Here is a 20,034-nt window from a genome sequence, read left to right as displayed (position 1 = left end):
TTTTTGAATGAGACATTAGGACGCGCGCGACCATCGCGGGTGCGTCTGCTGCTATGTAAACAGCGCTGTGCACGTCGCTGCACTGGAGTCTAGGGGAGAGACAGGCAGGCACGGACGGACAGACAAGGGGCTCAGATCAAGAGAGGGTTTTAAGTTGTGGGACTGAAAGACGAGTGGAAAAGGTGGGAGGATATTAAACGTGTAAGTTGATTACTCTTTCTTCCTTTTCGTAACTGTTTAAATGTATTTCTATTCATTGAAAACGTTGAAACAAATGAAGCCACTAGACGTCTGTTTGTTATTAGCTGCATTGCTAACAGTGGAGCAGACTGGCCTGTATTGCACTTGGCCAGCGAACCGATCAACAAGCTTAAAATCAGCGTATGGCGTAATGCAAATACACCGTTGTTTATCCACTTATTTCAGCAATGTTTCATTGCCAATGCCTACTCATTAAAAGCTGACATTGACAAAAAAACAACAACAACAGCAACAACAACAGCAGCAGCTGCAGGAGCGTCCTTCTTGTATAGTTGGTTGTATATCACGTTGCTTCGATAGGCATTCAGATTCGCTGCATGCACAACAGGCCTGCAAATCAATTTTATTGGTGCAACTGTATTTAAACATAAGCATTAAAACGCATCAAACATTTAAGGTGTGTACGTGTGTGACACGTGCGAAGAAATGGAGGTGTGCCCCTCAAGTTAGTGGGGGTTTAACAGTTGAGGTGTCTGGTGTAGCTCAGTTGGTAGAGCATTGTGCCTGCTTATAATATATAAAAATGCATATCTTGAATGCACTGCAACAAAAGCGTCCGACAAATGTGTACACGTTAATGGGACGCATAAATGTAAACACGAATTGTGTAATTGTTACTAAAATGAAATGACGATGATCATATTCAATACATTATTTGTTTTTCTTCTTAGGTAACACCAGCAAGTGACATCCTTCCTCTCTCCCCTAGTTCTCACATGCACGCAGACACTGTCACTTCATTACAAATGTGCCTCTTATAACAGTCCATCAGCATGTGCTAAACCAAGTTCTGTTTACCAAAGAGTGTTAACTACACATAATAATCTAAGATTTGTGTAAGGACATAAGGTGACATTTAAAAGACACATACGCACAGCTAGTAGACAAATAACACCTATCCTGATTTGACACCAGCATTTTAACATTCCAAAACTAATTCCAAAAACAGAACTATTGGTTGTTGAACGCACCCATTATGGCCTCTGTCACCAAATCCTCTAACCCTGAGATCCCAGATAATCATAAGGAAAGCTGGCTGGCACTGCTTGCTGCAGCTGAGGCGTATAGTCAGAAGGCCGGGTGTGATTTGGCTATTCTGATGGCATATAAGAGGTTTGGAGGTTCTGGGATTGAGGGCGAGGGAGCGAGGAATCATGAAGTAGGTGGAATTCTGTCATCCGGAACCAAGAAGTGCGATTATGCATATCACATTTGGGGTCAAGGGCCACTGGCTGAGTCGTCACGGCGATACATGGATGACATCGCAGTTCTGCACTCCACCACCGTACTGACGGCACAAAGGCATATACGTTTGAATACAGAAGTGGGAGGAGCCAAACTAGGTGTGGACATGCCCTCTCAAAGGGTGGTAAGTTGTGTTTGACTCTTTGTAATTAGTAGTGTTGAAGTCAAGACCACCTAAACCGAGACTAAAGACTTTGAAACCATGGTTCATTTTTGTAGTGTCATAACTTTGATGTTGGTTGTTTTTTAAAGAGCCTTTCTGGTGATGGAGTCGGGTCTGTTAGTCCCAACGCAAGACTTTATTCACAGAGCTACCCGTCAATCTACAGCTCAGCTGCTGCTGTGGGGCAGCCTGCAGGGCATCATGGGATTGGAGAGCTTGATAGAGAGAGAGCAGTGATAGAGAGACATGAGAAGTCAAGAGAAAGAACAGACTTTGTGTGCTTTGAGGGGGAGGATGAAGAAGAAGAAGAAGAAGAAGAGGAGGAAAATTTGGACGAAAGGAGGCGTAACCTTAATGAATCGGCCGGTAAGTTAACATATAGTGGTTTATTGTGGTAAGATAATGTTTTTTGTTATCTTATTTCTGCAGTGATATCTGAATTCAAGTGATAAATTTTGTTTTTTGCTCTCTCAGGAGTCTTTTCGATGGATGAGGATTCTCTGTCTCGGGACTGTGAACCCTTCTTTGAGTCTGATGGGGAAGAGGAGAGCACCGATGGTGAGAAGCTGGGCTATGAATAATTGTCAAACTCAGTTACTGTAAATATTGGTTAAAGGGGATATTTCACAAGACTTTTTTTAAGATGTCAAATAAATCTTTGGTATTCCTAGAGTACATATGTGAACTTCTAGCTCAAAATACCATATAGATCATTTATTATAACATTTTAAAATTGCCACTTTGTAGGTGTGAGGAAAAATGTGGGTGTGTCCCAGAGCTGATCTCTGCACTAAATGGGAGTGCCGTGGTTGGATAGTGCAGATTAAGGGGCGGTATTATCCCTTCTGACATCACAAGAGGAGCCAAATTTCAATGACCTATTTTTTACATGCTTGCAGAGAATAATTTACCAAAAGTTACTGGGTCGTTCTTTTTCACATTTCCTAGGATGATCGAAGCACTGAGGACCCAATTGTAGCACTTAAACATGGAAAAAGTCAGATTTTCATGATGTCCCTTTAATGTTGAAGTCTAAAATTTTGTGTAATCGCGAAATTTGTTTAATATTTTGGGCTTTTTGTGCCAGCCACCTGTGCTGTAAATATAGATCTTCACGGGTCCACCTAGATCTGAAAACTCGATGTCCGACCTAAGACCCAAGGAAGTTTGGGTCTAAAAGTTTTGTGTCGGACACGGGTTAGGTATAATATTAGTGTCCTCGGGTAATTTAAAACTATGTGTTTTTCCCCAACATTCCCAAGAGCACATTTTGAGCTATTTTAGTGAGTGTCCTTGCTTTCCGGGCTAGTGGTGGTGGAGGGCAGGGATCGGGGAGCGGCTTCTGGCTTTGGACCACAAGAAGTGCATCCGTCCTTCACAGAAGTAATACACACGGCTCCAATGGGTTAGAACAGGTCTTTTGGGGGTAATCGATGCTATTTTGTAAGAAAAATATTCATATTTTAAAATTTATAATAAAGGAATCAAAAAGGATAAATGCACTTTTTTGGGTTTGAGGTCGGGGGTTGCTCCCTGATCCCTGTTTTCTGCCAGTATAAAGCTTGGAAGAGCAGGGACATTTACTGAACTAACTACAAGGTGCGGTTTCCCCGGACAGGGATTCGCTGAAACCAGGACTAGGCCTTAGTTAAATTAGGATATTTAGTTCATTTTTAAAAGCATCATTTATAAATAAACATTACCGGTGTGCATCTTCATACACAACACTCGCGCTGATATGTTTTAAGATGACGACAGAGCAAGTTGTTTTTGATCAAGACAACACTAACATTAAGTTAATCTGGGAATAAGCTTAAGCCCTGTCTGGGAACCCCCCCAAATGTGCTTGTCTAAATGATGATGGACATTTATCTTGGACTGTTGAGGGTGAGTAATTTATGGGTTAATTTTGATTATCCTTTGAAGGATTATTCCACTTTCATAAGGAAAATGAAAAGGGAAAACATTTCAGGATTTGTTTTTTTCAGTTCAATAGACTTTATTGGACCTCAGCAGTTTTAATGCAGTTAAAAAAACTGCCGTTTCAACTCCGCTTCAAAGGATTCTAAATGATCGCAAACAAGGCATAAGCGTCATATGTAGTAAAACAATAGTTATTTTTAACGACAAAAATACATACCGGTAACCACTTTTTTTAAACCACAACAACTCGCCTTGCACTAGCATGTGACGCATTAGCGCGACATCACATAATTGCGTGGGCACGTCTAAGGGTCACGCATAATGTATGCAAAACTATAATTTCAGTGTTTACAAGTGTGGAGATAGAGGAGTGTTCTGACATCGTTGTATGTGGAATGATACTGATTAATGTCTTTGTGTCATAATTGTTTAAAACTGTCCACAAGTGTGCGTTTCAAATATGTGATGCGTGACCTTTCGACGTGATGGCGCATTGCTTGGGGTTGCGCTGGTGCGTCACACGGATGGTCCAGGAGGAAGTTGTGGTTTTAAAGTGCTTAATTTGTATTTTTCTTGTCGGAGGTGACTCTTGTTTCGCTGTGTGGGATCCTTGTGCCTCGTTTGGGATTGTTTAGAGCCCTTTGAAAGTCAAAGTCCAATAAAGTCTATAAACATGAGAAAAGTCTTGGAATGTTTTCCTCAAAAAACATCATCTCGATTGAACCAAGGAAGACATCAACATTTCACGAGTTCACACTTACAAATAAGTTGGATAGATTAAATTAGTAAACGTATTTGGGGTGCTGTCCGAGGAGAGAGCTCTGCGCTCGGAAATGGGCCCGAATGCAGAGTATCCCCCCACGGTTTAAGAATTAACCTGGTGAATGAGAGGAGACGGCGTGGTGGAGGGATTCTGAAGGCTGCAGAGGATCTTTGGAGAGTTAAACTTTGACTTGTATATGGCTTGCCTTTGTGCTGATTGGGTAGATATGAGGATTACTGATTGTGGACAGCTGGTGGTACTAGAGTATTTGTTGATTACTAATTATAGACAGCTGGAAGTATTTAAGTGGTTTATTTGACGTGCTCCTCCCGAACTACGTAAATAAAATATCATTTTGGATGACGTCGGGTGAATAAATTGTCTGGATTTTTTTTAAGAAAGTGGAGTAATTCTTTAAGATGGGTTCCAGCATTAACTTGTCCTTTTTAAGTGGCCAGTTGTTTAGGGGTGTTTTTATCTTATTTTCTGTTTTATTCCTCTCAGGGTCATTGAGTGAGGAAGCGCCTCCCCCTCCGCGTGGCTTGGCCATGGGTCGCTTAGCATCTCGCTCGTCCAACCCCATGGCAATGGCGCGTTCACTGCCTGTTTCTGTACCAGTGTGGGGCTACCGGAACAACCACGCCCCACAGGGCGACTCCCACAGCGGAGAAAGGGTCAGTAACGCTCTCATAGTAAAAACTATATTAACAGAATTTACAAAACCCTAAGCCATTTATCAAACCCGTCATTATTTGGTAGTCATATCCACACTCTTATACTATACAGTTTAGTTTTATGAAAATTGGCTTTTGTATTTAAGGTGGGCTGTGCAGATCTGGACCACATAGCAGCCAGTATGAAAGCTCTCCTCGTCCCCGGGGCTACAGATGGTACAGAGATGTTTGGAGCACTCCCGCGACCTCGTCTTAACACAGGAGACTTCTCTCTCAAACACTGAGAAAAGAGGGTATATGTACGAGAATCAGGGGGAGGCCAGTTGTAAGCTTAATTGTGCGTGAAAGCGAGTTTATAAGACACAGTGAGGGATATATTTTAGCAAAGACGTTGCCAAAATCGAAAGCTTCTCTTGAATAAAAGTATTTCTATCGCATTGCAAGTGACAGAACCTTTTAAAAGCAAACCTTTCATTTATTTTTGCAGGAGGAGGAGTTAAAAATATTTGACATTAAAATATTTGAGAATATCTGATGGATTTAACGAGTGCTTCTCAACCCTGTCCTGGAGCCCCAAACACCAGCATACATTTTGGATGTCTTCACAATTTAACACATTTGATGCGACTCTGTAAGTGACTGCAAGATCTGAATTGGGTGTTGAGTGTTGAGTGAGTGTTGCTTGGGGGTTTCCAGGACAGGAAGCACTGGCTTAAACCAAACAGTGTCATACTTTAGTTATGTAGTGCATTCCATTAAGAAACACTAAATGTACATCATTGCATGACTAGTTGCACCCAGTATTTGTCCTCTGCAGTGTGGGATTAACTGATCGTATAGGAGTCGATTTCACACTGATACTCAAGACATCCATCATCATCAGAGGAGCAATGTACATTCGCAAACACTATGTGTACTTAATATATATAGACTACTGGACTTAGTAGTTTATATTCCCCAAAAGCTGACTAGATGTTAATGTGAATGCTTAACAAATGATGTCATTTTTAATCTTTGTGCACTCACTTTAATTTCTTTAAGATTTACTTAATCAGGGCTTTGTAAACACAAGGACAGGATCTTATTTGCTTCTTAATGTTCTGAAATCCGTTAACTTTGAAAATGTTCTGAATTTTTGACAAATAAGAAGGATGGTTTACCCAAAACATGAATTCTGCCATTTACTCGCCCTCATGTTGTTCCTGTTTTCTAGAACACAAGGAGAAATTTTGCTAAACATTAATGCTGCTTTTTCCCATGTAAAGTGAGTGGGTACTGAGGCTTTCAGCAATGTTTAGCATAACATTCATTTTTATACTCCTTGGATGAGTGAGTCTTATTGGTTTGGAGCAACATATCAGCGATCGATGTAGAATTTTTATGTTCGTGTGAACTATTCTCGTAAATGCATCTCTGGCTCAACCAGTGAAGCAGATATGTGGATATGCACGATGTTCTGTTATTGATAGTGTCCTAATTTCTCTAAAACACCTGTGTGATTGAAGAAATAAAAAATTTTGAACATGAGACTTTACACTACAAAAGTCAACTTGCTGTGTGTCCATTTTTAAACATTTCACAGCTGTTCGATGTTCAAGTAAATACGTTTTCAATAAAACAGTTGTTTGTTTTTGAATTCTGTCTTTATTTTTTTTTGTATGAGTATTCAAAGGCAAGGCAAGTTTATTTGTATAGCACATTTCATACACAGAGGTCATTCAAAGTGCTTTACATAGAAATGAGAAAACAATATATAAAAGAGAAAAAGGAAATGTAAAAATAATAGATACACAATAAAATCACTATAAAAACAAAGACACATGAAAATTTAGTATAACAATTAAAGAAAATAAATGTGATTTTAATAAAAACACTTTAAAAAGGTAAAAAGAATAAAACAGAAGTAAAAGTGACTTGAGTTAAAAGTGCAGTCAGTGTGAAGCAGCACAGTGCTCATTCAGTAAATGCAGAGTTAAACAGATGTGTTTTTAATCTAGATTTAAAAGTGTTTACTGTTGAAGCACATCTGATCTCATCTGGAAGCTGATTCCAGCTAGAGGTGGCATAATAACTAAATGCTGATGCACCTTGTTTTGAGTTAACCCTTGGTATTTCTAACTGACCTGATCCTAATGATCTGAGTAATCTTTTAGGTTTATACACAGTTAGCATATCTGTCATGTATTTGGGTCCTAAGCCATGAAGTGATTTATAAACGAGTAACAATACTTTAAAATCTATTCTAAATGTAACAGGAAGCCAGTGTAAGGACCTGAGGACTGGAGTAATGTGCTCAGATTTTTTGCTTCTGGTCAGAATTCTGGCAGCAGTGTTTTGTATGAGCTGCAGCTGTCTAATGGTCTTTTTGGGGATCCCCGTAAGAAGTCCATTGCAGTAATCCACCCTGCTGGTGATGAAAGCATGAACAAGTTTCTCTAAGTCCTGTCTTGAGACAAAACAGCTAATTCTGGCAATATTTCTGAGATGGTAGTAAGCTGATTTGCTTATTGCTTTCACGTGACTACTGAAATTAAGGTCAGACTCTAAAATTACACCAAGATTTCTGACTTTATTTTGTGTCTTTAGACCCTTAGAGTCAAGGTATGTGTTAACTTTGAGAGTTTCATCTTTATTTCCAAATACAATGACTTCAGTTTTGTCTTTGTTTAACTGGAGGAAGTTTTGACGCATCCAAAAGTTAATTTCATCAATGCATTTACATAGAGAGTCAATGGGGCTGTAGTCATTAGGTGACAGGGCTAAGTATATCTGGGTGTCATCTGCATAGCTGTGGTAAGCAATTTGGTTCTTTTTCATTATTTGACAAAGTGGGAGCATATACAAATTAAACAGAAGCGGTGCAAGAATTGAACCCTGTGGGACCCCACATGTCATGGATGTCCACTCAGATTTATGGTTACCTATGTTCACATAGTAACCTCTTCCTTCTAGGTATGTTTTAAACCATTTGAGGACCATCCCAGAGAGCCCTACCCAGTTTTCCAGTCTATGTAAGAGTATGGTGTGATCTACTGTGTCAAAGGCAGCACTAAGATCTAGTAGCACCAGCACTGATATTTTACCTGAATCAGAGTTTAATCGAATATCATTTATTATCTTTAAGAGCACTGTCTCTGTGCTGTTGATGCTGACGGAAGCCGGATTGAAAATTGTCCAGATAGCCATTTGAGTTTAAGAATTTGTTCAGCTGATTGAAAACAACCTTTTCAATTATTTTGCCTATAAACGGAAGATTTGAGATTGGTCTGTAGTTGCTAAGTATGGTTTTGTCTAGGTTACTCTTTTTTAGGAGAGGCTTAACAACTGCTGTTTTTAATGAATCTGGAAAGGTGCCTGTTATCAGAGAGGTGTTTACTATTTTTAATATGTCAGTTTCTAATCAGTTAAGTACCTTTTTGAGAAAAGATGTGGGGAGCGTGTCAAGGCTGCTAGTTGATGCTTTAAGATGTTGTACTGTTTCTTCCAAGGTTTTTATATCAATTATGTCAAATTCTGAGAGAATGGCTAATTTCTGAGGTTGTTGTAATGATATCTGACTGATCACAGTACAATATGAGGCCGTATTGATCGTCATTCTGATATTACTGATCTTCTCAGAGAAAAAGGTTGCAAACTCATTGCATTTGTTGTCAGAGAGCATCTCACTAGGAACTTGATTTGGGGGGTTTGTTAGTCTCTCTACGGTAGCAAAAAGAGTGCGAGTGTTGTTTATGTTTTTGTTTATGATGTTTGAAAAGAAGGTCTGTCTAGCTGTGCCTAGTTCTACATTGAAAGCACGAAGACTGTCCTTAAGACTCAAATCCACTGCGGCATGACAAGGCTTTTTACCAGTAGAGGGCAGCATGGTTTATAAGGAATGTATTGTAACCTCCAACCCCCAAGACATATATCTGGTTTGATCAAAAAATGATCAAAATAAATCAACAAATGACACATATGCACTGAGATATATCTTTATTACAATATCTGTATTTGTCATCACATGGACTAATATAAAAGTACTTAAACACCAAACACAAGACAACTTTCTATTAAAGGTATAAACTACACAAATAAAATTACTGGTCTAAATAAAGGAAAATAATTGAGTGTTTTTGCAAAAAAGAATTTTGGCACTTAAATTCTTAAGTATATTCAACTTGGATTTAAAGGGCACCTATGGTCCGATTCACGATTTTACATTTCCTTTGGTGTGTAAGTGACATGGACATGATGGTCATTATCATAATTTCTCCCGCTTTGATTCATAGCCTGTAAGTTAACTGCTGTCAGCATTGCATTGTGACCAAATCTTTCAAACATAGTAAGGAGCGTCACATTTCCGGCTGATGTCAGAGGTATTCAGGCCAATCACAACGTACAGATTAGCTGGCTAATCAAGGACACAGTGTTTTCAAATCGTTTTGTACTAAATCCATGCGTTTGAGGAAGATGGGGAAATCCGGAGCTACAAAAATGTGCGGTATTTGGAAAATAATGTGTTTTTGAACCATAAACCACGAAAACACATTGTATTATACCAAATACACATAATAACGTTTTTAGCAATGAAATAGGTGCACTTTAAAAGTAATTTCAACTTGATTTTCAATGATGAGAAGCTGTAACTTAAAATAAAGTTAAGTTAGCTTAAGTAGTTTTAATTTAAATATATAAGTTACAGCAACTCATCCTCAAATCAAAGTTGAAGTGACTTCCAGTTCCAAGTTAATTATACTTAAAAATGTATGTGCAAAAGCATTTTCACAATATAGAAATTAACCAAGATTTATACATTCTGTAAAAGCATTTTTTTAAGCTTACATTGCATATGATAACAAATGAAACTCTTGAAAAGTGCTACCATAATTTGAGCTTGCTTACTTTTTGGCCAACCCATGTGTAATAGGCTGGCATTAGAATTACATCAGCAATTCTTATGATATTCTGGTTAACAAAATATTCTTGCACAGCTCTGTTTTTTTCCCTGTCATTCATGATTTCACCGTCCTACTGATCTTTCTTCCGGATCCAACAGTGAGATTTCCTGCCCACCCAGAAACCGGGGTAGAGCTTCTCATTGATGGTGGTTTTAAACTGATAAAGCAGATTGACCACCTTAGAGCCATTCTCTTCAGCTTCCACACTGTAAAAGTTGAGTAATCCAGCTGGCTGATCTGCATAGATCCCAATGGTAGGACAGAAGGGAGCATGGACCTCTATGTTCACGCCGTTGTGCCACACATGGTAGCAGGAGCCAGCCCAGCCCAGACCCCATGACACATCATTTTCTCCTAGGCCACAGGGACCATCCTTAGTTTTCCGGGCCGAGCTCTCACACGCTGCCCCTATCACCACCCAGCCTTCGCAGTCCACCTCCCAATATCCACGATTACCCCAAACACACTCCTTACAGAGCACCTGCAAGAAAATATTATAAACTTTTAGCCTACTTTTAAAAAGTTAACTTTTATCATAAACAATAATAAAATCCCCTAACCCCAATGTTACAGGAGTCAAGGCAAATCGCACAAATTCGATAGTGAATTATTTCATTACTAAAAATAAAATGATTTGATCTAAATTAGATTTGTATAATATTAGAAAATCCGACAAGCTATATAAAAACATGCATATACAGACAGATACAGTCACACAGTTTATATACCTGTGGTGAATGTTCATATCGTTCAGGTCGGTCCAGAACAGGACACATTTCCTCACACATACGTGACACCTTGGCTCCACCTTCTGAAAGCCACAACACTCTCTGAGACGTTCTGTCATCCAGAGTGAAATCCATCCAGTCTGAGAGCGATGAAGACAGTAAGAACCGATACAACTACTGTTTAATATAAAACTGTGTGTGTTTGTATTAGACGTACATTCCATCAGTTCAGCTCTAGTATTGGGCTCAGGGATGTTGGGAACATATGACGGTGCCTTTTCTGTAATGGAGAGAGAAAGAAATAGGTCACTATAGTTTACCATGATTGCATAATCCTGTATAAGTGACAGCTCCCCTAGAGTTAAACATTTGATTTTTACCGTTTTGGAATCCATTCAGCTGATCTCCGGGTCTGGCAGTACCGCTTTTAGCATAGCTTAGCACAATCCATTAAATCTGATTAGACCATTAGCATTGGGCTAAAAAAATAACCAAAGAGTTTAGATATTTTTCATATTTAAAACTTGTTGTTACATCTTGTACTAAGACTGACAGAAAATAAAAAGTTGTGATTTTCTAAGCCGATATGACTCTCATTCTGGCATAATAATCAAGGACTCTGCTGCTGTAACATGGCTGCAGCAGGCGTACTGAAGTGCAGTGGTTCTCAAACTGGGGGCCGGGGCCCCCAGGGGGGCCGCGAGATGGTGCCAGGGGGCCCCCAGTTTTATGACATTTTATAAAATACATTAATTTATCATGAATTCTGTGTAATTAAACCTAAAAAAATAAGGCTACTAACCAACAGCACTACTTTGTATAATTTTTAATGTTTTGCTTAATTCAAATGTTAAATTTTAGAACAGTTTTTTTGTCATAAATTTTCTTTGGGGGCCACAAAAGAATGCACCGTACACAAGGGGGGCCGCACGCGGAGAAAGTTTGAGAACCACTGCTGTAGTGATATTTCAATAGTCCCCTGCTATTAAAAGTTACTAAGGGGACTATTTTCGGCTGCTGCGTAATATCATTGTGCCTCCTGCAGCCATGTTACAGCAGCAAAGTCCTTGATTACGCCGGAATGAGAGTATAGTTCCTAGCCATATCTGCCTTGAAAATCACAACTTTAGTACACGATGTAACAACAGAAGAGTCAAGTTTTAAATAGGAAAAATATCTAAACTCTTTGGTTATTTTTTGCGCAATGCCAATGGTCTAATCAGATTCAATGGATTGTGCCAAGCCATGCCAAAAGTGCTACCGCCAGACCCGGAAATCAGCTGCATGGATTTCAAAATTGTAAAAATCAAATGTTTCACTCCTATAGGGGAGCTTTAAAGTGTCCCTTTAAAACCATTAAGAGCTGGAAAGACGGCAGGAGTGCGGTACTCGCCTTCAAAATGTCACAGACATCATCGCACATGCAAAACATATTATCAGATTTACATGATATGTTGATGTAAATCCAAGTGATCTTGTCTGACATATGTTCTATTATGAAAATAATATTGTCATCCATATATGAACCTGCAATAATCTATGATAAAAGATGCTGTAAGCAATTTGTCTCTCTGAAATTACAAGTGATGAAAAAAAATGTGAGCGATCTAGCATTTAGCCAATCAGAAACCTGTAAGTTTCATTTAAGGACCCAATGACTGGAGTTGGGAACCACTGGCTTACAACTCTTGCTATAAGTTGGAGTTGTACACACATACCTGCAGGTTTTATATCAGCTTTTGATTCTTTTCTTCCTGTAGAAACAAATTTTTTGAAGAACGATTAGTACAGTGGTGTAGTTTCAAGGATTTATGGGGGTAACCCCGCCCCCATTACAACCTCCCACACAGCAAAATCACCTGCTGATGTATATATGGGGACCATCAGGTCTGGTGTTACTCATATAAACACCAGCAGTGTACATTTAACACTGCTGATTTTGCTGTGCACAAAATGTATACAACGATAAATGAAACCATGTGTACAGTACACTTCAACCCTCCAATGTTCAAACTAAATGTACACCCTTGCTTCAGTAAACATCAAAGAACCAAGTAGTGCTGGCCTTTATTAACTCATCTTATCCTACATTGGATATCATGCCGTCTCACCCTGTAGCTCTGGCTTGTAATATATCACCATGAGGTATGTCATTCATGTACCCCTGCAGTTGTTAGCACTGAATCGTATAGTTTACTTATGTCCATCAGGGGTTAAATTACATCTCTGTAGCATGCTAGTCCTAAACATACATTTATCACATACACCCATCATAGGCTCTGTCAGCAGTTACCAAGAATACATTCTCTTTCCGCTGGGCCTCAATTCAAAAGTGTTAGAAGTGTTGGCGTGTTCATGCACAGCGCTCTATTTATACTTTTAACACAAGGTTTCTATCCACAGCTGATTTTGTCAAACACCTTTTCGTCGTGTCTGCTTTGCTACAAATCCTTCATAAGCTCTGTCATTTTCAAATTCATGTGAATGTGAACTCGCTCATCTCTCTCGCACTCGGTCAGAGGACTCCCTTGGGTCATCATAATACTAGGTGTCTTTAAGCTCAGTGTTGATGTCAGATGTTTGTTAGTGTGAGTGGTAATGGCTGTAATGGGTTAGTTATGGTCTCAAAGTTCTAATGGGTGTGCAGAGCGTAGGTGTTGCTACGCTTAAAAAAATGCAGCATGAAGTTAAAACAACTAGGTTTTGCAAGTCAATTCAACCTACTATTTTAAAGGGGCCATGTCACAGTAATTTTTTAAGATGTCAAATATATTTTTGGTGACCCCCAGAGCACATATTTGAAGTTTTAGCTTAAAATACCATATAGATAATTTATCATAGCATGTTAAAATTGCAAAAATGTGACGTTTTGGGTGTGTCCATTAAAATGCAAATGAGCTAATGAAATTCAAACACTGATCACAATGATGGCGGTTTGTAGCGATTCAAACTCAATTGTGCTGTCGATTATTTTTTATCTCATTCCTTCTTTCTCTCTGCACTAAATGGCTGTGCCGTGGTTGGATAGTGTAGTAGATTAAAGGGCAGTAATATTATAATAAAATTTTCTAATGACATCATAAGGAGAGCCAAATTTTTGTGACCAAATTTTTTTATGTGCTTGCAGAGAATGGTTTACCAAAACTAAGTTACTGGGTTGATCTTTTTCGCATTTTCTAGGTTAATAGAAGCACTGGGAAACCAATTATAGCACTTAAACGTGGAAAAAGTCAGATTTTCATGCCATGGGCCCTTTAAGTTGTGACTTATAAAAGTTGAAATTGTTTAACTCAATTAAAAATACAGTATGTTAATATGTATGTTGATTTGACAAAAAGGCTGCATATTTTTTACAGTGGTTCCATTAAGAATGTAATAGCCTTTCTGTTGCATAAAAAGTTGAAGAAAGTATTTTTAGACTGCGGGCACCTTTATTTTAAAGATTGTAAACTGTTAAATCACTGTTGTGGCCCTGAGAAAGTGACCTCGGATTGTCAGTCAGACAGTTTCAATCATATACAGCTTGTACACAGTAAAATAAAACAATGCTTCTCTAGGACCAATGTACACAATACAACACAAAACACACATTTAACTGTACATAATTAATAATCTTAAATAGACTAAAATAAAATAGACTAAAATAAAATAAAATAAAATAAAATAAAATAAAAATAATTTTTGGAGTGGATTGTTTCTGCAATACTGCAAATGTAATGTAAGTCAGAAGTCCAAAAGAGGCTATTTATTGGGATGTTTGAAGAGGAAGTCTTATGAAACACCATGAGGAATTTTGTCTCACTTTCGGTGATATCCGAGCTGGTCGAACAGTGGGAGGTGATAGAGGTGACTGACATCAGTATAATGACTTTTCGTGACAGTATATGCGCCCCAATTGGGTCAGCTGCGATGCATTTAGGATGGCATGTCCTCACACCTGTTTGAGACCCCTACTACTGTTTGTGATCTCATTGACAATCATCCAGAACAGACTGTACTATCATCATCCTTTATTTTATTTTATTTTATTTTATTTTATTTTATTTTATTTTATTTTATTTTATTTTATTTTATTTTATTTTATTTTATTTTATTTTATTTTATTTTATTTTATTTTATTTTATTCTACGTGAACATATGTGGTATCCATAATGAAAACACGCAGACTCTATACAGATTTTGACAGGCCTATTAGGCCATAACTGTGAGATACAAGCATCTAAAAATTGACAATAATTAAATATGACAGCGAGAATTTGGCTTGGTTTTGTGGAACAGACTGTGATCATTATTCAAGTTGCACATGCTATGAAACAGTAGGTGTAATCTAAATGCTAATATACATTTCAGCGAGTGAAATATAGAGGGATTGGTTGTACAGGAGAGGCTAAAACAGAAGCGGTAAAAAGACGGGGGTGGAGATAAGAAACTGCTGCTGACAGGTCACGCCATCAGTAATAGCCCCTTTCATCCTCTCTATGGACCTCTTCCTTATAGGGGCTGGTATGGAGTGAATCAGTCAGAACAAGAGGGAGGGGCGGCAGACAGTCAACATACTTTAGCCATGATCATTAGACTGGCCACCAAAATCAAACATACGACAAAATAATTAACACATTACATATAAAGATGTTTCTGTAATGTCTATTCACAGACGAATGGTGAATTTGTGGAGGATGACCATGAACATGCTGTAAACAAGAGGTACATGAAGGAGTTTAGCACAAAAGCTTTGTTTCAAAGTCCTTTAAATCTAAGCGATCATCCACAAATCCCTGTTCATCCAGTTATTTGCCTAGATAAACGCATTGTTGTTAAAGTCTAATGGTCTGTCTGTTGATAGAGAGAGACAGTGTTGGGGGTAACGCATTACAAGTAACGTACATTACTTAAAGGAACAGTATGTAAGAAATTTATATCAAATAATCATAAAATGGCCCTGATATGTCACTAGGCATTTAGAAATTATTTTCATTTCAAATACTTATATCACTGACAACAGTGGTCCGGCCAGGATATTGTCATTTTAAAAGTGGAGTTGCAGCCCTCAACTGATGTTTTGGCCACAAGTTTTGTGATTGCAGTACCAGTTTTGGCCACAATCCTACATACTGTTCCTTTAATAATATTACTTTTCTGAAGTAAAGAGTAAAGTAACGCGCATTACTTAAATGTACACATTAATATTTGAGTTACTTTTTCAAAAAAGTATTGCAAGTTACATTTTAATTTAATTAATTTGATTTAAAAAAATAATGTACTGAAACTAAATGTAGTCACATTATGCACTCTATGCGTACACGTACACAGTTTGAGTCAGGAAATGAGATGGCAGGCCAGAGCTTGACATTTTTGTGTTGCTATATGCAATTTCTGAATGCAGATCTTTTCAGTTATAAAAACACCCGCAAGGCCTGAAAGAGATCAAGCCTCAGCCAAGAAAAAGTTACGCAAAAGTAACTGAAAAGTAATGTAAGCATTACTTTCCATGAAAAGTAACGCGATTAGTTTTTGGGAGTAAGTTAAAGATGGAGTGCACAATGTTTGAAAAACGCTTTGGAAAAGGAGACGGGCCGACTACCAAAACACACTTATAGTCAATCAGCAGTAAGGGGCGTGTCTACTAACCGACATCCTTGCCAGGTTGCGTATGTGTGGGGTCTTTTAAAAGAAGGTCCAGATTCTATTGGGGTAGGGGCGTGTTTGTTTAGGTGATTTCAAATATCAACATAGTCTTTCAAACATTGTGCACTCCGCCTTTAATATTGTAATGCATTACTTTTAAAAGTAATTTTCCCCAACACTGGACAGAGATGTACAGACGAGAAAGCTCTGTTAGACATAATAGGGAAGACTAAAGAGAAATTTACAAAGATATTCAATGGTAAATAGGTGTGCAAATGTTTTCACACAGATGATACATCAGTTAGTTTGCACACTGTCAGAATGAAAGATGTTACCATTTAAAAATGTCTTAATGTGTACCAATTTGGTACAGAACATTTGATAACAATATGTAAAGGTGTACTTTTTAAAAGGGTACAGTCCCAGTAACAGCAAGGGACCTTTTTTTCTGACAGTGCACTATTGATTTGAGATAAAAATGATTATGTTAAGCTTAAGTGTTTGGTCGAGTATTGCGCCCTCTCATTTAAAACAATCCAGATTCGTCATCATTAGGAGGACAAGATAAAGACAATGTATAGCAATAGAATAGGAACCCAAAGTGTGGCATCATGGGAAATCCATAGTTTTTTCAGTGTAATTTATTAATGAAACAATAATCATTGCATCACATTGAACTTGAACACCCATGACCTGCATGAGGATTTTCTGCTATGGGAATAACAGCATTGAACTTCACCTCTTTTAGCACTGGTATCTATATGGATGACCTCATGTTCCTTCATAGGCTTTGGTGTCTTTGGTTCTTGATGACAGTGCTGTTTGTGTTGGACATGTTTGGGGTGTGCAGTGCCAACCCCTGCCATGCAACCAGCCACAATGGCTGCATCGGTACAGTACTTTGTGGTTAGATCAAGTTGATATGCATGATGTTTTGAGCAAAGGAGATGGATTTAATCTCTCTAGCCGCCAAGTGTTGAAAACCCCATGTTGAGTTTCACCCTGTTGATTGCTACTTGAAACAGACCTGATGAAAAATAACATGAGCGGACAGATGCACAAATAAAGTAAAGGGAGATTTTAGAGGCGTGATCTATGAGAGACAGTCCTGAGAAATAGCCATATGGGAGAAGTTCTCGGATATTAGCTAGATTAGATCTCTCTTATCATGCAGACCTAAAATGCTGGGAATTACACGGTTAAGGTGCATATACATGCTGTTTCTATAGCCTCTAAAGAAAAATGAAATAAGGTTGTGGAGACTCAGCGTGTTTTAAAGTTTATTACGCGTGAAAGTGCAATACAACTACATTATCTTCTTAGAGAACGACACGTGAAAAATCTGATCATCTGATCAATTCAAATGAATTGCTTCACCATGACATTAGTTTAATGTATGTGTGTCGGTCCCATTTGCCAGTATGTAATTTCTTTCAACTAATAACATAAGTTACTAATACAAAACATTATTTTATATATTTAAATTTTGAACAGAGATTCCTAATGAAATTATGTAAATGTTATTAATGTAACATACAACTATGTATATTGTACAGATGTACCAATGCATTTCAAATAGTACACAGGTGAAAAAAAATAGAGGATATTTAACAACAAGTTTACCCGTAAAATATATGTAGGGCCAAAAGAGGGATTACAAATCCTTGCATGGTCATCTATCCTTCAGATTTATAGCCAATTGTCAGTGAAAGATTGAAAAGAGCAGATGCAGAACTCCACCACTTTGTAAAGACTATTATTATTTTTCTGTGATACCTTAAGCTGATACCAAGAGCTATAGATGAGTAATCGTATGAGAGTTATGCACAACTGTGACCTCTTCTCATCCAATTTCCCTCTCCGGTCTCTCCTGTTTTCCCCTGACCTGTGTTTAGGAGTCATAATAACTTTTAGTCTAATCATTATTGTGGTGACACATTTAGTTTGGGTACTGTCATCAGCACTGTAAATATTGTACATAGGCAGACAGGTGAGGGGGTTTAAGGTGTCAAAAAATGATGCCTGTTATGTCACCGGATGACACACACACACACACACATGTTTTGTGGGGACATTCTATAGACGTAATGGTTTTTATACTGTACAAACTGTATATATTCCCTTCCCTAACCCAAACCCCAACCATCAAAGAAAACTTTCTACTACTTAACATTTTCAAGAAACATCATTCTGTTTGATTTATAAGCTTGTTTCCTCATGAGGACCTCAAAATGTCCCCACAGGGTCAAATACTGGTATTCCTATCTTTGTGGGGATATTGGATAGAAAAGAACATATTACACTGAAAAAAAAAGATTCATTCAATTTACAATTTTTTTTAAGGTGGTCGCAATCAATTTATTTAAGCAAAAAAATTAGAAAAACAAACCAAAACAAAAAACTTCTGTGTAAATGTAGCTTAAATAAACTGATTGCAACCACTTACCTTAAAAAAATTAAGTAAATTGAATGAATCATTTTTTTCAGTGTAGGGAATCTGAGTTTATTTGAACATACAAAAAATGACTAGAAAAACAAAAAACTCATAATAAAGCATAAAACACTGAAAAAATTATTCATTTTATTTAATCAATTTGATTAAGTGGTTGCAATCAATTTATTTAAGCTACATTCAAATAAAAGTTTTTGTTTGTTTGTTTGTTTAAATGTAGCTTGGGTAGATTGATTGCAGCTCCTTACCTTAGAAAGTAAATTGAATGAATCATTTTTTATATCTAGTTGTTTTATTAATCTGTTATTAATCTTTGTTGATGCCCTTTGTGGTGATTTTCATGGGATATATCTTTAGAAACTTGGTACATGTTGTGTGTAACACCAATGCAACATCCATCCAAAATTTATAAAGCATCTTTAATTAAACATAAAAATGATTTTTTTTAATATAAAAACAAAGATGGTAGCTGTTCAAAGCTAAAACTTTTGCCTGCTGTATATTTATATTTTTATATAAAATTAAATATTCATGCATATTGGCACACAGCTAAACCTGACAATAGTGAATTCTTTATGCAACCTTACCTGTTTTCTTTGCTTCAGGCATGGCTCCGTTGGTGCTTGGGGTAATAATGGGCATTACAGGTGTGGATGAGCGTCTTTCGACTCTGAGGCTCTCTCAGGCTCAGAGTTCTCTCTTATTCACTTCGAGAAGGGAGGGCACACTGCCTATGGCACTGTAGGTGTTAAGCATGTCATGCGTGTACCTCACGTGTACCTAACGTGTTAAGAGAGTTATTAAAAGTGGGACCACACACACAGTTCACACAGTTGTAAGACATGCAATATGCAGTGGAAACCTGATCTAGATTTAGATCATAATTTTTTTTAAATAATGTCATTTTGTATACAATGTTTTTTATAATGAAGGTTTACAATTTGTGCAGAAGGCAGAACAACCAAATTTTCCTCTTAAAGTTTTAAGAAAACTCACAATAGTCATTTGTTAAATATATTTCAAAAAGTGTGACGCCCATAAAAAGGGAAGAAAACCAGCAGAGAGTCTGATATTATTGCATTGCTCCCACATCTGAAGGACGTCATTACACGCAACCGGGGCGTTTTTCTGCACACCTGTTATGTTTTGGGATATGCTATGTATTCATAGCAACTTTGGTTATGTTGAGGTGTGAGAGCATTTAAATAATAAATGATTTGTGGAAATCACACGTGGTGCCGACACCTGGCAGCAGATCAG

The 20,034-nt window shown here is 37.7% G+C and overlaps 2 protein-coding genes across 5 annotated transcripts; one reads left to right on the top strand and one right to left on the bottom strand.

Annotated features, from left to right (window-relative positions):
• The first annotated feature begins 41 nt into the window (after positions 1-41).
• On the top strand, positions 42-6,665 carry akt1s1 (AKT1 substrate 1 (proline-rich)). 3 transcript variants are annotated; one of them, XM_055194057.2, is made up of 6 exons: positions 42-182; positions 933-1,630; positions 1,759-2,035; positions 2,144-2,227; positions 4,860-5,029; positions 5,176-6,665. In XM_055194057.2, the coding sequence occupies exons 2-6, from the start codon at positions 1,238-1,240 to the stop codon at positions 5,311-5,313; spliced, it is 1,062 nt and encodes a 353-aa protein (XP_055050032.2). In that variant the 5' UTR covers positions 42-182; positions 933-1,237; the 3' UTR covers positions 5,314-6,665. The 3 variants fall into 3 exon arrangements, with proteins under 3 accessions (XP_055050032.2, XP_055050031.2, XP_055050033.2); XM_055194056.2 differs by having other exon boundaries at positions 47-201; XM_055194058.2 differs by having other exon boundaries at positions 60-205; positions 943-1,630.
• A 2,322-nt stretch (positions 6,666-8,987) lies between these two features.
• Positions 8,988-19,527, bottom strand: LOC129436133 (tripartite motif-containing protein 16). Of its 2 annotated transcripts, XM_055194055.2 has the most exons (5): positions 19,362-19,516; positions 12,416-12,451; positions 10,915-10,977; positions 10,698-10,837; positions 8,988-10,450 (listed from the first exon to the last, which is right to left on the bottom strand). In XM_055194055.2, the coding sequence occupies exons 1-5, from the start codon at positions 19,414-19,416 to the stop codon at positions 10,040-10,042; spliced, it is 705 nt and encodes a 234-aa protein (XP_055050030.1). In that variant the 5' UTR covers positions 19,417-19,516; the 3' UTR covers positions 8,988-10,039. The 2 variants fall into 2 exon arrangements, with proteins under 2 accessions (XP_055050030.1, XP_073713405.1); XM_073857304.1 differs by lacking the exon at positions 12,416-12,451 and having other exon boundaries at positions 19,362-19,527.
• Between the last annotated feature and the right edge of the window lie 507 nt (positions 19,528-20,034).

This window comes from Misgurnus anguillicaudatus, chromosome 19 (assembly GCF_027580225.2).
Source record: "Misgurnus anguillicaudatus chromosome 19, ASM2758022v2, whole genome shotgun sequence".
NCBI classification, from domain to species: domain Eukaryota; kingdom Metazoa; phylum Chordata; class Actinopteri; order Cypriniformes; family Cobitidae; genus Misgurnus; species Misgurnus anguillicaudatus.
The sequence above is the reverse complement of the archived record's forward strand: the minus strand, read 5'-3'. Positions and strand labels throughout refer to the sequence as shown.

Bases quoted from the DNA above. Each gene is read 5' to 3' on its own strand.
- LOC129436133 (XM_055194055.2), bottom strand. From the start codon at position 19,416: ATGCCCATTATTACCCCAAGCACCAACGGAGCCATGCCTGAAGCAAAG. The intron at 10,838-10,914 runs GTACGTCTAATA...CATCGCTCTCAG, and splicing joins TAGAGCTGAACTGATGGAAT to ACTGGATGGATTTCACTCTG. The intron at 10,451-10,697 runs GTATATAAACTG...ATTTTCTTGCAG, and splicing joins GATATGAACATTCACCACAG to GTGCTCTGTAAGGAGTGTGT.
- akt1s1 (XM_055194057.2), top strand. From the start codon at position 1,238: ATGGCCTCTGTCACCAAATCCTCTAACCCTGAGATCCCAGATAATCAT. The intron at 2,228-4,859 runs GTGAGAAGCTGG...TATTCCTCTCAG, and splicing joins GGAAGAGGAGAGCACCGATG to GGTCATTGAGTGAGGAAGCG. The intron at 5,030-5,175 runs GTCAGTAACGCT...TTTGTATTTAAG, and splicing joins ACTCCCACAGCGGAGAAAGG to GTGGGCTGTGCAGATCTGGA.